This window comes from Gallinula chloropus, assembly GCF_964237585.1.
Source record: "Gallinula chloropus genome assembly, chromosome: 1".
NCBI lineage: Eukaryota > Metazoa > Chordata > Aves > Gruiformes > Rallidae > Gallinula > Gallinula chloropus.
Window position 1 is genome coordinate 130,702,502 of NC_140085.1, and position 17,127 is coordinate 130,719,628.

At 39.9% G+C, this 17,127-nt stretch overlaps 1 protein-coding gene across 1 annotated transcript in view; it reads right to left on the minus strand.

Annotated features, from left to right (window-relative positions):
* Positions 1-1,449: 1,449 nt before the first annotated feature.
* The window catches only part of CDKL5 (cyclin dependent kinase like 5), a gene marked incomplete at its 5' end in the record, with an annotated part of 83,215 nt that continues 67,537 nt past the window's right edge, over positions 1,450-17,127 (minus strand). Inside the window, 4 exons of the mRNA XM_084275185.1 lie at positions 1,450-1,850; positions 3,339-3,458; positions 4,604-4,726; positions 9,024-9,126. Coding sequence (XP_084131311.1) covers positions 1,464-1,850; positions 3,339-3,458; positions 4,604-4,726; positions 9,024-9,126 — 733 coding nt within the window. The 3' untranslated portion in view covers positions 1,450-1,463. The remainder of the gene's footprint in view (positions 1,851-3,338; positions 3,459-4,603; positions 4,727-9,023; positions 9,127-17,127) is intronic.

Below are 17,127 nucleotides of genomic sequence, written 5' to 3' on the forward strand. Positions count from 1 at the left end.
GGAATACTCAGATAGTAAGACCTAAGGAGAAACAAAGCTGCACGGCAACCTTCTCCCTCAATATCCAACTATCAGATCTGTAGCTTTAAATACATCCTGAAATAGAATAAAAAGTGCAAGAGTAGTTTAAATTTAAATACAGTGTTTATCTTATTCGTTAATAGATTGCTAAACAAGATGTAAAACACACGTATGCGTAGAAGCTTATACCATGATCTGCAGCGCCATGCTATGCGTTAAGTGTCAAAAGTTTGGCATTTCACTTGCAATTCATGCTATGTTTCTTTGGTTTTCACCCCTGTTATTACGTGGGAAAGCACCTGCTTTAGCTTGTAGTCACGGGGCACTTTATCTCTTTAGAGGAAACAGAAAATTTGGTACCGGGGCGCTGTGCTCTTGATGCAGATGCAGAAATCCCATCGATATTACTAGGAAAGCCGAGGACACAGGGGAGAACGTACCACATTTAGATTACTGTACAGTTCGGCAGTCTCTTACACTTAGCCAATACTTCCAACAGAATAGCCCAGAATAAAGCTTGGAACTGGCTGTTGCCTTTTGTTCGTTACCAATACTGCCTCCGATACCAGGCTCTCATGGCCGAGCAAGATTCATACTGTTGCAGTCACGTTTATACCCACATTCAACTTCCTTTTATTAGAAGTATAGTACTGCACTTTATATCACAAATGTATAAAAATATGGCAGATAGTGTCATAACAATACTTTTCTTTTAAATGAGTATATTTAAAAAACAGACAGTTATTTTCCATTTATATATATATTTATATATAGAATAAAATACTCCTGATGCAATATATAAATGTTACTGTTAGTTTTTTATAGAAACTACTGTAGCTGTTGCACTGCTTCACAATGTTTCAAACAGCTCAAAATAACTTTACATAAGAACAGAAAAGATATGATTGTAACAGTACGATATTAGGTCATCATAAATAAATATTACAAATCCTATCAAATATGGAAGTTTAAAAAACAAATTTAAGACGTACAATTTAACTTTAAACCCTTAACAGGGATACACTTTTATCACATAAACCCCACTGTTTAAACTAGGCAGCAAAAAATGCAGTAAGGGCACAGGTCTAGACATGAATGGTTTCACCCTTCCAAGTGCCAGTACGTACCAGAAGTCTCCCAGCTTTCAGACAGAGATGTGCACTAAGCTGGAATGTAAAGGAGAGAAAACAGCAAGGCGGATTTCTCCCCCGACCGGCACACTCTGCCTGGCATCCAGCGACATTCCCGATGACTGGTAATTCAGATTCCAGCTTGGTTTACTGTATAATCCCTGACTCTCACTGTGGCGCCGAAGAGCATAGCTCCACACGTACATATTGCACACCTTTACAGAGCTGAAAATGCAGTCTTACCATCACCAGAACCACCACCGCTCCCCTACGCTGATCTCTACCCGAACCGGCCTAATTTCTGGGGTGCAATTACAAGGCTGTCTCTTTCAAATCGTTCAGGTTTGGCATTCGCGATCGGTTTGTTCGGTTGTACGTGTGCCCGTTCTGTCCGCTCTTGGAAGGCAGCTGGTCGGAGTAGGGAGGCCCCTCACCCGTGCTCCTGTTCACCGGGGAGACGTGCCAGGAAGGCTCTAGCTGGCTCGGTATCTGCAGCGTCGGCCTGCTTTTTGGCTGAGGCTCTTGCCGCACGTTGCCACCGCCGCTGCCGGAGCTTTGGCTCATGGGGTGAATTCGCACTTCAGAGAAAGATGCTTTGGCCGGCTGACTCGGTAAGGGCTGAAAGCGAGGCTCAGCAGGGACGGGGTGGTTTGAAGAGGAGAGGTGCAAGAGCTTTCGAAGAGATTTTAAAGGCTGGCTCTGAAAGACACGCAGAAAAGCACTTGACCTTCTGCTCTCCAGCATGTCAGACTTCCCGTAACAAAACCGTCATGTCCTCAACTGAACACCTTGACCTTCACAGGACTTCTTCACTTCTAATATCTGCCCACTTGGAATATTTCATTCCCAGCTGTAAAATCATAGAATCACCTGGGTTGGAAGAGACCCTTTAGATCATCGAGTCCAACTGCAGCCTAACCCTGACTAGTCCACCTCTAGATCATGTCCTTAATGACTTCATCTACATGCCTTTTAAATACCTCCAGGGATGGTGACTCCACCACCTCCCTGAGCAGCCTGTTCCAATGCCTCACAACCCTTTCAGTAAATAAATTCTTTTATGGCTACACACCAGAGAAAATGCTTTCTCATTATGATTCAATCTATTAGCTGCCTGAAAAGATGGCACCTTTCCTACATCAGAAAAAAACCACCGTACCTGTCAATTGTTTTAACCTTGTTTCCTGTGAAAACAGAGGCAGAGACAATTGCATTAGCTGCCCATCTGTCATGACTCCTGCTACTGACTTTAGAACCTCAGCCACATTTTATGAGGCACAAGTATCAGAAATACAAAGTTCCTAAAATGATTGTGAATGTCACTTAGGGGTTGGAGGGAGACTTGAGTAATCCCCTGCACTGAAGTAAGGCCTGGCAGCAGCACACCCCGTGCTTGCTGGCAGCTGGGTGCTAACCTGCTCTAGTGCCTCACACGTTCTTTACCTGGTGAGCAGGTTGGAGGGAAATGGAACCACAGGGTTATTGAAATGGGTAGGAAGAGCCTGGGGAAGCCTGAGTACACAAAGTGGTATGAAAACAGACTCCAATATTATATTCCACAGCTCACAGAGCAACTTGCTTCTCCAAGCACTGCAGCTGCTGTGAACACGCTTCAGTTTTCAATGCTATAACATTGATAGAGCACAGCACTGGAGATCCTTCCCAAACCCTGCTCTCCAAGCTGGTTTTAGAACTGGTTCTGGAAAGTTGCCTTAGCGCAGTGCTACGCTCCAGTAATGTAGCGTGCTTAATCCGCAGTCTGTGCCAGGTGAGGCACAGTCCCCAGCCTAACATGATGCTCTGGTGACCCCATCAAGTATCCGACTGCGTCAAGTAGCAGTGTGCCCTTGGGATGCACCATTCCTTGCAGAGCTGCCTGGAGGGCTACAGTGCTGCACAGCTGCCACAGACACGCACTGAAATGCTGCTTGCCTCTCATACAGAAACACAACCAGTGTTCTGTCGGGCTCAGAGATAGACACAGGGACATTTAGTCTCTCTTCCTTGTCATTCAGGTCTAGGTTTTCAATGAATTCTGCAGGACTGAAAGCACGTGATTTTCTACAATGAGCAGCAAATGGGGAAGTTGGGAAATAATCCTCTCCCCCCCCCCCAAAAAAAAAGAAGAAAAAGCTGACAAGATACCTCAGAGATGTTAAAATACAGGGAATTGATAACGCCACTTACATGAGGCTGGATTTCTGTCATCTTCTCAGGATGCCAATCCTTCTGCCTGCTGCTCTGGTGATTAGAAGAATGAATGGCTTTCTGTAATGCCAGGAGATCCTGACCATCACTGCTAGGCATCTGCAACAAAATATTCAACACTGGCTTCCTAATACATTCTGAAGAACAGCTGTAAATCATTTCCCCAGTTAATTACAGAAGGCAAGTGAAGCCCATTACCGCAGCAGAATTGCAATGACCTTTCAATATTTCTCCCCACAGTCAGAGCAAGGGGCTGTGGATATCATGCAGATTTGCTGTACCCTTAGCCCTTAAAGCATTTGCATGCTGTTAGTCTTATTTGCTGTAAGAGAGAGCAGTTAAACAAGGCTTCACAAATAAAAAAAGAGAAAAAGAAAAATAATCTTTGAGCCTCATCTTCATTTCGAAAGCATTCCATACTGCAGTTAAGACCATGGATCAGTTCTATAAATTCATTCCTGTGAGAAGCAGCCCAAAATCTCTCTGAACTGATGTCTGGCTGATATTGCCATCACAAAACTAAGAGCTCCTCCTTTCCTCCACAAATATCCCGAAGTAAAGCAGAAAAATCCCCAACCTTCCTCCTCCAAAACAAGCTGAAAGTGCAACAAAGTTTATGGCAGAAGGATAATTTAAAACTCATATGCTGGGTTTTATCTCTTTTCAGGAATTCTAAGCAAAAAAAAGGACATTTAAATTTGAAGCTATTTTTAATGCAACCTGTCTTTTATCATGAACAATCAGGACAAACAAAAATACATCAGAGGCACGAGCTGAAATTTAGTTTGAAGATAATATATTGTTAATATTTGGTTAATTTTGTTAATGTTTGGTTAAATTCATATATAAAGGAGCAGTTTGCATTAAAAAAATGTATTTCCAATATAGTTATGAACCAAATCAGGTTATTTTTTTTCCTGATGAAACAGAACAAGACAGTTAAATTTTAAGCATATGTGATTTCACAATTATTTTCCCCCTTTAGTCTTAGTCCCAGGGCTTATTCTCTCTAGAACTGTGTGAGTTATATTTTCAGTATATCAAATATATATATATATAAATAATTTAGGAACAATCTATTTCAACAGGACTTCCAATTTTACTGAAATTTATTGAACTGGCCCAAGATACTTAACTGGCATGAAGAGAAAGTGATCCCATGAAAATAAAACACATGCTGCCGTAGTCAGTAAAACAAGTTTACTGGAGCATTTTATGGTGCTACTATACTTAAAAATTAATACCATGGGTAGAGTGACTACAGGAAGCTTTTTCAAAGAAGAACTATGCTTTAAATTATTCTTTGAATTAAAAAGAGGAAAGAGGGATTTCTTGATGCTTGGATTCTCCCCGTTGCTTGAGTCTGTCTGCAATATAAGATACAAAATCTAAATGCATAGTATTTCAGTTTGAGAGATCTGTCCTTACTATAATAATTTTTCCCTTTTTTTCTTTAAATTCTGACAATCTATGGCATTAATCCTATAATTTGCTTTGGGAAAATACAATAGTGATTGAACAACAACAAAAAAAAGCATACAGAACAAATTCAAGAAACTCAATGCATATAAAGAGTGTAAAAAGAGTTGAGTACACCTATTCTTACATCCCGAGTCATCAGAATGCAGAATGCCTTTCAAAGCCTCTTGGAAACAACTGATAAGTCTGGTTGGTTTTCCCAAGCTTTGAATCAAATCCTGTAATTCTGGCAATCATTTGTTACTTATGATAATGATCTAAAGCAGTACGACTTTTCTTATTTTTAAATAAATAAACTATCAAAGATACACTAACAGTAACAGGAGTTGGTTTCAGAGCGAGCAGTTGATAGCTACCACGAAGAGAAATAACAGTATTCTATTTTTAACTTGCAAAAAGGGCTCAGGCTCCAAGATGAATTATTTCAGTTCTGACACAAATGTGCCTTAAACACCTTCACGTGTGACCACAAGGCCACCGGCTGTTGTGTTTTAACTTGGTGGTGCGACTGACGGACGCACAGACAACAGACAGAACTGGCAAGTATTAAAATCGTGAACGGGGCTGTTTCTCCCCTGCTTGGGTAAAAGTGGCACAGGGGCCACACCCTTTGCCTAGCATCATTTTGCCATCTGAAAGAAAACTTAAACCAAAAAGAAATAAAGTGAGTGCACTACCTCAAGCGAGGGCAGCTTTCGCAGCTCTTCTAAATACCACCCAAGGTAATGAAAGACAGAGTCACTAATTAGCACAGCTTGTTTAGGAACTTCATGGGCAGAAGAATTTCCTGTTTGAAGTTCAGTAAATCAAAAAGGAATCAAAGCATCACTTGGAGGAACGCTCACCTGCGACTGTCTTTTTGCAAGGCAGATGATTTCTTCAGGCCTTAGCTTGCAACATGTGCCAAAACCTGCAAAACCTGGGCTCCTCTGAAGACAGCACAGTGCCTATTGACACTGTGCCCAACCCTCACAAATATCAAATTGTTTGGTGGCAGATGACAGAAAAAAACTGTGACTCTAGCGACCCTCAAAACATTTTGCTACCTTACTAAAAGACTCCAAACAAGATGAAACGGAGAACAGGTAAGCAAAACCAATATTGCAAAGAATTCCTGTAGCAGGCAGTAACAATTATTATCCCACGAGGAACTGGCACTGGAGAACCTTAGGGAGAATGATCAATGGGAACAACTCTGCAGGAAGAAGCGTCAGGAGCTGGGATCAGTTCTGGGCTGTCAGAGATTCTGAGAAAGACATTATTGAGAAGATGTCTCCAATCCAATTTCAGCTAGATACATTTTATGACTCTGATGACAATCAGAGTCATAATGAGACTTGCCAAAGGATATCAGGAATAAATAGTAGCTAGCAGATGTGATATTATCACCCTCTTAATGAATTCTAATTCTATGACATGCTCCTCAGCATTGTGACAGTTCTACAGTCTAGCTTGTTATTTGCTGCAGAAAGTCTGTGTCAGAATAAACAAGTGGAGTTACATACTTTTAGGACTCTATAGGAATTCTAGGCCTCAGAAAAAAAACCTTGGGTAGTCACAAGCTATATGTTAGATTTTTAATATCAATTCATAGAAAACATTCTTCATGTAGTTTGAAGAGTTACTATTCCAGTGCTGTTACAGCTTTCACTACTGACGTCAAATTTGGTGTTGAACTGAGGGTAATCATATTTTGTTTGAGCTCAAAGATCCTAATGGACATCCCAGTGTTTGTTAAGACAGATGTCCTCAGCAGTCAGGGGGAGAAGAACAAGGAACGGTGTCTGAACCAGACACTTGTACCCACATCAGTGGGTACAGTCTGGCCCCAGACGCTGTCCTGTTAAGCAGAAATGAGAAGAGGTTTTTCAGTCTCTGTTTGGGGCCAAAAATCAAGTTGATGCCAGCAAGTTTCTAGCTGATTTATTCATCTTCTTGTGGGACAGTAGTTCTAACTAGCCAATGTAATTTTCCCTCATCCAAAACCTCTCTCCCTCCCACTCTCTCCCGCTACTTAAGACTGAGAAGATACAGGAGCAAGGATTATACATAACTCTGTCCTGTCTTGTAATAAGCGATGGTTTTGGCAGCTACAGATCGAGGTGGTTGCAATTCAGATGTTTTGGGAAGTGCTGGATTTTGCAGTGCAGCACACACCAGCCAGTGCTTCCCTGCCACAGGTTAATCTGGAAGTAGCTGATACACCATGGAGCAGCTGGGCTTTTCTCTTTTTTCCCCTCACCACCACGTCTGAACAGCTGGAATCAGAGTGCACTCAAACAGTGCAATTTTAACACCTTATTTGCTTTTTAAATGCATTGTGGACACTAATGGCCTTAGGTGTGCTATCCTTTCACAGACATTTTAAAATCAAATAGTCCCAGAGTTATAATCCAGACATTTTGTTCAGTTAATGCAAATGATCCTATTTGCACTGGGTACAGGTATCATCAGGATGAACAAGTCCAGAAGGAGAGGTAGGTGCCACTGCTCTAGAACCTGCCCAGCACTAAGGCAAGGCACATTTCTGAGTGCTGATTAACACAGGCTCACGTGTTCCTTACAATTAATAGAAAAAACAGCAACAAAAGAAGCCTGATAATCAGTCTAACCCAGTTGTCAAAGATCAGCTCTCCACCAACACCCAGAGCTATATCACTTCCCTCTACAACAGTAGATAGTTTGATTTAGTTACTCTCCTTTGCCCTGTGGTACCATTAACTTCTTCTGAAGCTGATTTAGCTGTAAAGAGCGAGTATGATTTACTCTGCTCTGAGAACCTTCAAAATTGTTGCTGCAGTTACACTTAAAGAAATGTTGCAGCTCGGTATGTGAATGGCATCGAGTTCTTGAAACAAAACCAAACCCTCAATGTGGGGAATTAAAGTAAGCTCCTCTGAAAAGCAGGGCATACATTGCTGTTGGAGACCACCCCTCAGCTAGATAAAACACAGTTTGATATGGCACAGTTTGAATTTCAGATTCCAGATCAAGTCTGAAATTTATCCTCTTATTTGCAAGTTGTTTGCATCTGACATAATACAATATCAAGGAGTTACTCTTACTAACAGGTTAGCAATGGAGTCACACGTTAGTGAAAAGATCATCCTTAAAAAATATAATGTTGGGTAGAATTCTTATTTTGCTACCAAGATCTTATCACCCAGGAAAACAAAATGTCAGAACGAAGCACAGAGAAAAGTACAGGTAACGGAGAAGGACAAGCATTTATTTATGAAACTGTTTTGCACATAAGATTTAGTAACATAGCACTATTTTAGTAAAAAATTATTGAAACATTCAGAAGTTCTGCTTCTGGTGGCCTGTTTGAGAACTGCAAAACCACACTTGGACTAGCTAGAATTGAGTATAAAGTACCTGCAGTTTTAACATTTTGTAAAACAAACTGTATGTAACTGAAATTTTAAATATTTTACTGTTTCCAGATCTGCAATCTGAGAATGTGATGAAATGATGTTTAAGTAACTTCAGTTCTTAGGGAGACTTTCATGATGAGCTTTGTGAACTGTTAATATACCACTGGGTCTTTGATAAAATACAGTTCTTTCACCCTCCTCCAAAACAGATGAAAATGTAAAAATATATAAAAGCCACCAAATACTTATACCAAATAACAAAAGCCACAATCCCTTCCCCGACAAAACAAAGTGTTAAGAATGTGTTAAGACATATCATCCTTATTCCAGCCATGGGGTGCAGCAAGGAGACAGAGGTGTTATTAAGACAACGCTACGAAAAAGACTGGAAATAATCGACATTTATAACAGTTTGATCTCCTCCTAACAGGTGTCTGCAATTATTCACGCTCTGAGGACTCATGATAACCCGTTTGCTTTTTATGGAATGGCACCACCATATCCTGCAAAAGAATTTGCTGCAACATCAGCTCAGAACTTGCATCAAAACTGGCTCTCAGAGGGTCTGAATGAAAGCAAAGATGCACAGGACTGGTAGGTGAAGAAATATTTGAAAAGGCAGATAAATAAACCCTGAGCAGGGGAAGGATTTGACTTTCATATAGGGAAGAGAGAAAATAAAAGAGCAAATAGTTACATGAGGACATGATCATGAGTAATACAAAACTATTGTACTAATCTAGTGTATTGAAAGGGTAGAATTCAAAACTGATAAACATGTTTTCTTTTAGAAATACAGTCTACTTACGGTTTGAGATTTCTTCTTTTTCTTTTTTATTGCCCTGAAAAAACCTTGCTTTTCTTTCTCCTTGAGCTGTTCTGAATGACTGTTAAGGTTTTCAGGACTTTTCCTAAACATGAAATAAGGTATTGTAAGAGAGATTTTATTTTTGATATTATGTAAATTCCATGTAACGATGAAATCTTATGCCAAGGAATGCAAATTATTGATTGAAGCAAAAAGATACTTAATGCTTTAGCATTCATTGGTTCAAGGGATACTATAACAAATACCAGATAAATAGCCTTTTATCAATGGGTTAGGAGGAACAGAGTGTTAGGGTAAATCGCTTAGCTCAAACCAGTGAGTAGTTATTTAGGGAAAAGGAACGCATGCATGTCTTCTTTTTTTTTTTAAAGCTGTAATTTAATATTCAAACCAAAATATCATACACAAGGTCTTTTTAGAAAAATGAAAATTGTATCTGAGAGAACATACAAATGGTGCTGAGGTATAAAAGCACAGGTCCAGTTTATCCATTGCTTGCTGGAGAGCCATGAGTTGCAAAGTTCACCAGAGAGAACCAATTTCGGTAAGAACTTCCTGACCTTTGCTGACACGGTTCCAAATTTATCACCGGGGAAGCAGGGGATCTACTGCTGTCCAGTTCAACTTAAAAATGTCAGTTTGTTATATATGGGTGAGACAGTGCTGGCAAAAGAAGATGACCCGAAAGTGGAACAAGTGACTGGCCTGAATTAAATTTCCATCTTTTAAATTTCCAACTTTTAACTCATCTATGCAGCTGAATTAACTACAGCTGGTAAATAGCACATTACTTTAGTAAGTACTAGTATACTTACCTAGTATACTTTACATACCTATTACGATAAACTAGGTATGTAAAGTACTGGTGGGGTAAAAAGAGAGTTTAGGTAGGACATGGTGAGACGTAACTGAATGCCGTTCTAAAGCCCTTTGAAATACTTTGAGAATTGGAAATGGTGCAGGCAAGTGTCACAGAAATTATTTCAGAGCTAGGAAAAATGGCACACGTTGAAAGAGTCAGAGATTTCAGTCTCTTTAATATGTTCAAAAAACATGACCAAACCAGCCCCAACATTTAGCGTCCTTGATTGTGGCACGCAAGTACTTATCTGGGGAAAAATTACAGGCTGCTAGAAGGGTCTTTAAAGCACAGGGCAAAGGCGTAACAAGAACAAGTAGGTGGACACTGAAGCCAGAGAAGTCCTATCAGAAATAGGGCACTGATTTTAAAAATGAGAACCATTAAGTGCCAACTCCTTAGTAAAGAAAGGGATTTCCCATCTTTGACATTTCAAATCGGGACAACTGCATGCTCTTCTGGGAGAGAAACGTTAGTCAGGTATGCTACTGGGCCTGAACCCCAGGGAACAGGTGATGTTTAATGGCAACTAACATTCAGAAAACCATACTAGGTGATTTAATAGTCCTTTCTCCCAAAAATTAAATGAATCCATTGTCTTGATAGAAAGCCTGAAGGAAAGTCACTGTTCTAAGGGCTCTGGATGACAAACAGGAACAGCTTTTCTTGGGGTAACTGTAATGTAGCAACATTTAGCTGTCTGCTATAGTTATCTTTGGCTTCTAATTCTGGCTTTAAATGCTATGCTATCAGCTGGTGATTCAGCTGCTACTACATGCCAAGCTGACATTTTTTCCCAACCAAATGCAAAACACATAATTGGGGTAGGAATCACTGGAATCATCCTCCTTATTGATAAGTGTATCTTCACTCTGATAGGAGGTTTCATCAATTCCTACATCCACTTCCTCACAAAACCATCTCAAGCTCAAAATGGTACCTGGCTTTGGATAGAAATGCACGCTGTGTTTGAATGCTGTAATGAAATATAATTGTTGAGTAAGAAAATGGGCTTAGAGAAATATTTTACAGGCAAAGAGGATGGTGGAAATCTTTATGATTGAGATTTTTGGAATGTAACATCAAGACCCAGGAAAGATACTCATGTATACAGCAACATAGATTTAATATGAAAATTACAAAGCTACAGGAAGAAATTCTAGTTTAATAAAATTTTTAGATTTATAACACATAGTTTAAATATATCATATTGCTAAGGGTCCTGTTCCTGTCACATCCCTATATTTGGTGTCACTGCATTATAGCAGTAAGGCAGTCTTGTACTATTCACTTAAAACACCAAGGAGAAAGCCCAAGAGTAAAGACTACTCACAGCTTTACGGGTTCAACGAACTCATGAGACTGCCTCAACGTAGACAAAACCACTACTGAATTATTTACTAAATAATTTTTCCTTGATTTGTTAGAAAAAAATGGAGGAAAGCATGCACCCCAAGTATCCTGCTTGTACTCTGAAAGTCAGGCGAACGGGGCTGAGATTCTTCAGAGCCTTTCTCCAAAGGAGCTGCTGTGCATCCATGTCTACACTCGTACCACAAACCACAGCCCCAGTACAAATTCCCAACCCAGGAACTATGTTGTCTGCTTAGGAACCAGTGTCAGATCATTCTGAAGTCCCCATGTGCTTAGTCTACATGGTCCTTTAAATTTTTTCAATGTCTGGCTATGGCTTTTGTGTTGCAAAGTCTATTCCAAAATGGAGATGCTGTATTTCTAGAGGTGGATTTAATCTTCAGAATAAAGCTTGTGACAATTTTTGCCATATTATTAGACAGAGATTCCCTCAAGTGTGGTTCTTGTCTTTGTCCAGTAAACCCAGGCGAGAATAAGCAGATAAGCAGAAAAGTGAGATTCTGTACCATCATTTTCCCTTTGTGCCTACAGTGACCAGGCAGAGGAGGAAAATAAGGGACTGAGGACCCTGTTGGTTTTCAATCGCTGCTTACCCAAAAGCCAGTGGTCTTTCACTGAGTGGTTTATGTCATTAACTCCTATGACTCATATTGCGGTACAGTCGTCTGAAAAAGCACTGACCTTGAAAAGCAACTGCTCCAAAACACATGCTCATTATGTGAAGAGAGTGAACATATATAGCATTATAGCAGGAAGCTTCAACACCAGGATTTTGTACTGAGTAAAAATAGAGCAGAACATTTTGATCGATGAAACACTGGGATATTTTAGGCATCCCAAAAGATGATTTTCAGACAATGTACAGTACAGGAAAAAATTAGGATGATGAGGAAAAAAACCATAATCTGTGCGGTATAGTCACTCAACACTAAGCTCATAACAATAGAACTGCAAGTATCTTGGCATTGTGCATAAAGCTTTGGCTCTTGAAATCAAACAGTCACACCGGCATCTGTTACGCAGCGTCTCTTGTACTAACAAGTAAGACCAGCTCTACAGAAGAGCCTCTGCTCAGAGAGCTCACCCTCAAGCACCATACCGAAGGCAAAACACAGTGTTCTTTGTTTTCTTTGTTATTTTATCTTCATGTGCCATTTCCATGCTTAGGACACAGACCATAGATCGCATTGGTTATTCTGCTCGGGGAATTTTGGGAAAGGGAGAGGTGTAAACAGAAATTCTGTGATTATCACTTGGCATTTATTGCCCCCGGGCAGGAAAGGCATCTGACTTCGTGCAGGTACAACGAGGTGCAGCAGCAAACATGCGTGGGGCAAGCAAGCTGATGTGCTTGAATATTAACTGCAAAGAACTGCTATGAAGCATGATGCATTCATGCTGCCATAGAGATTTGTACTGCATTCAGCTCTTTTAGGGAGGCAGTTCCTCATGCTTCTTTCAGTTACTCTTCAGCTGGCAGCCTGGCTCTGGAATCCTCTTTAACTGCCAGCACGCTACTCCCTTTTCTGAACTTCTCACAATGACATGAGTAAGGATTTTTGGTCTAATGGAGGAGCTAATGAAACATCTGAAGCTTTCTTTGAAAGATAAATGAACAAACTCTAATTTGGTGTTTTGGTTTTGCTTAAAGTAAACCCTTGGCAGTTACAGAGTTACCATAAATGAAAAGAAGAAAATGTCAGCAACTAGGGAAGCACCTCGAATGGATGGTCTACTGAAGGCAAGAATCTCAATCCCACAAGCTGAAGCCCACCGTAAAACTTTTTGGTCTTAAGCTTTCAAGTGCAAGGCTTTTAAAGTCAGACATGAAATCTGAACTTTGCTTGGAGCTGAAAACCAATTTTTTTTTCATGTGGGAAAGGAGGATTTATTAACTGGAATGAGCCCCACATCTACTATCTCCTACACAGAACATCACCCAGAAGCCACTAAAGCCACTAGATCACCTCAAGTTATGTCATCACTATAAAAGTATTTGTATATCTGTGTGTGCAGGCATATGTTTTACACACCACACCCCTCCTTCTTCCCCTCACCACCCCCATCCTTTATCATTTGACACTGGTAGCCATAAAAATTTGGAAGTAGTTTGTTTTGTCAACTTACAGAACATATACTTCAGTAGACGTATTTTTTTGGTCAGAACATTAACAACTACAAATTCTGGAAAGCTTCCTTGCAAAAAACATTACACTGCACCATCTGGTTTTTAGTACAAAACAAAACCACCAATGACTGGAGAAGGGTGAGGGAAGAGGCACTGGTTACCAGAAGAGACTGGCAGGGAGGCTCAGATGTTGCCAAACTGATAAATGAAGCAAATGTATCGGACAACAATGCATATGCAGGAGTCTCGTGCAGGAAGTGTTGGGGGAAGCTATACCATGAGCAAGGGGAACATCTGCAAGCTACGCAGAGCAGATTCCTAAAGCCTCAACCAGTGTAACACACACAGGTGATTTTTAAGCTTGTGAATTACAAATCTGTAATTTCCTGATATTTTTTACACTTTCAGTAATTCTGAAAATGAACCAGGAAGTATTTACAATGCAGCAACAGCTGAACAGCAGCAACAGCTGAACAAGGTTTAAAGTAGCTTGCTCACATATTGATAACATTCTGGTTTGAGGAACGTAAGGCCTGATCGTGTTGTTACACTGATGCAGCAATATTCTAGCCAGTCATGTCATGTTTACAAAATACTGTATTATTTTTGAGCCTTGGAAATTAATGGTTGGTAGATAATTGTAAGCCTTTGATACTCCTAAGAGTGGGATTTCTTTCTTTTCTTGGATGACTGTTCGTGTGTTTTCATAAATATTAAATACAAATAAAATAATAAGCAATAGTATATATTCTCCTTTTTGTTATTTTTGCAGGAAGGTATGGCACACGCTAGAGAAGCTGTTTGTCATAGAATGAATACATTTAAATGAATGTAAAATGGTCTAAACAACAAAGCTTTCCAGAAGTCCCCTGATACCCTGTAAGCAAATCAATGCAAACACTTCCAATACGATGTGAGATAAAGTACTGCACGTTGGAGTTTATTCCAGAGAGATATTTAGAAGTGTAACAACTGCAAGGGTAACTCAGGCCAACATTTAGACACACTGGAAGAGCGAGGTTAAGTGTCTTTGCCTATACCTACTGATTTTGTCTGGCTCAAAACAAAGCTCGTACAAGTAAAAGAGAAGAAAATATCTACTCTTGTGTCAAAGGGGAAAATTGAACAGGTTTGAGGTCAGGAAACTAAACTCTGGCAAAGAAAGGATTTTCTAGAAGGATGAAAAAGTGCCTTTTTTCAAATCAAGTTGTCTGAAGTTCAGAAATGATTTAGTAATTTAAGAGTAAAACCTGATGACAAAAGTCGAGTTTATAACATCTTTATTTGTAAAGAGGCAGGACAGTGGGGACAGAGTGAAGAAATGCACACACAGACAAGGGAACATCTGTGACAATTCAGTCTAGCAAACATTCACAAATTCTTTTGACAGAAGAAAGGCAACACAGAGCAGTAGTATGAGAGAAGCAATATTGTACAGTAGTGGCAAGTCCGGGTGGAATACATGTCACTCATAATTCAAGATGACTTGTCATGTACCAGTTACGTATGTCAGTCAAACATCAAATATTTACTTCATCATAAAATTGATGTAAGCAGAATCACATTCCGTTAGAGCTTTCAACATTCTCATAAGCATTTACACAGCTTCTATACAGGAAATTAGGTAGAGGAACATAGACTCTACATCACTCAGGAATCTGATTAAGCTGCATTTATGGCACAGAACAATTTTGCAACAACATTAGACCATTGCCAGGACAACTTGCACAGAGTTAACATGTAGAGCTGGGCAGGAAACATTTCAGGAAAATAGGGAGTAGGAAAAGCAAAGAGAAAGAGAAACACATGCCAAAACAGCAGTAACTTGGTGTTGCAGGCACTGCCACTCCTCCCATTTCACAAGAAGAAATGCTTATTCTTCTGTGAGTTCTTCTCTCAAAGGAGCTGTTCCACTTTGTGAAAATATTTGAGTACGTTAATTGGAGCAAGGACTTAAATCTAACTCTCTCAAAGTTAACAGCGAAGGCCTTTACTCGCTAGGCCGTAGTCGGCATCTCTGTGGGCCTTTCACTGTTCCAACAAGATTTAACAGCTTCAAGAGAATATGCTGAGGGAAACAGAATGTGCCCCAGAATACCCTCTGACTTCTGATTCAGGGCGTTTGCTTGGTAGATCTAAGATCTCAGTTCAAGGCTCTGGTTAAATAAGGAAGAACAAAGGCCCTGCATTTGAGTTCCCTCACATTCCAATAAATAATGCTGACCCCAGAATATTTATTATTTTGAACGTATCTCTGGTTTTGACTGGCAATCCCATCCTGGAGCTGAAGAATCTTCCCAATAAAAGGTCAGTGGATATCAGTCTGTTCCTTTGAAAAGTTTTGCTTTCAATATTTTGGCATTGTAAGCAAAAGATTACTTAGTCAAAAAATTCCCAACCAGCTCTAATAACATACGGTATTATTTCAGTTCAGAGTTAAAATAACATTACATGTTTCTTTGCAGTGACCACACAGTAAAAGGTAATATACTGCTGAATGATATATAAAGCAAAACAAGGTTCCACTTGGCTTATCTTCTATGCAAGATCAAAAAAGTCAGATATGAAGGACACTGAAATACGTAAAAGGGTTCAACAGTAGGAATGAATAACTTCTTTAGCCACATAAGTCACAACATAAGTACCACCTTTTTACATAAAGGACTGGATTCCTCAGCTAACTTCTGCTTAACAGCTGTAGGTGGAGCTACTGAAGGACAGGAAGCAGACTCTAGTCAATCAGAGCAGGTGGCAAGGGTTCTGGAGCAAACATCTTCTATTACCCACACGGACATGGGTATATAACCTGAACATGAGCTGAAATACCAGTTGTTTCCCTCCCTCCTCCCCTCCACCCCCTTTCTTTTTTAAGCAGATAATTCACAGGTTTTTCGTGAGGAAAGACATGAAGTCAACAAACCACTGAAGGAGTTCTTTAGATAGTGTGATTTTACCGCGCCTTCAGAGAGCAGTGTTTCAGAGGGTGGTAGGAAAGCTTAGTTAAACCATGAGAACGCATACAGTCCATTCCTCCCTCCAATCCTCAGAGGCTCCGTTTGCTTATTAGTGTGCTTTATTGTGATCAAATAAAGTGGAAGACACTCTTATGTGTTTTAGAGCTGAACAGCTCTCAGAGCAACAAAATTAAAGTATTACCCTTTAAGTCCTGTAAAACTATGCTGTCATCCTATTAGCATAATTATAGTTAATTGCTCTATGTTATATAATGGAGCCATTTGATGCTTTTAATCTTTTCAAATCAATATACACCATTAAGATGTTGCTTAGTCCATTTTCCCATAGAACGTACTCATTTCCTTCTGTGGCACGTAAACAAAAAGAGCAGCAGCCCCCATTGCAGGGTGAGTATTATATTCTTCACGAACACAGTCCTATTTTATATATGAAACATGCATTTTGATATTTTTTTTCCATTTGCCTGACAATTCATGCTTCTGGAATCCACAGATGAAGCTACAGCCTTGCTATCCATACTATATGCACACAAGCACTTTATCTTTAACCAAAGATTCATAGCAGGGAAAAAAAAAAACACATCAGGAAAGACTGAACAAAAGTCTGTCATCTTTAATGCATTCGGTGTAATGGTGTAATGAAGTGTCCCTAGCTGCTCAAAAGGGGACAGTAAACATGCAATGCTATGTCAGTATAGCCAGAGGAAGCAACTAAGCATGTGTAGACAACTGCAAAGTTTGGAAAAA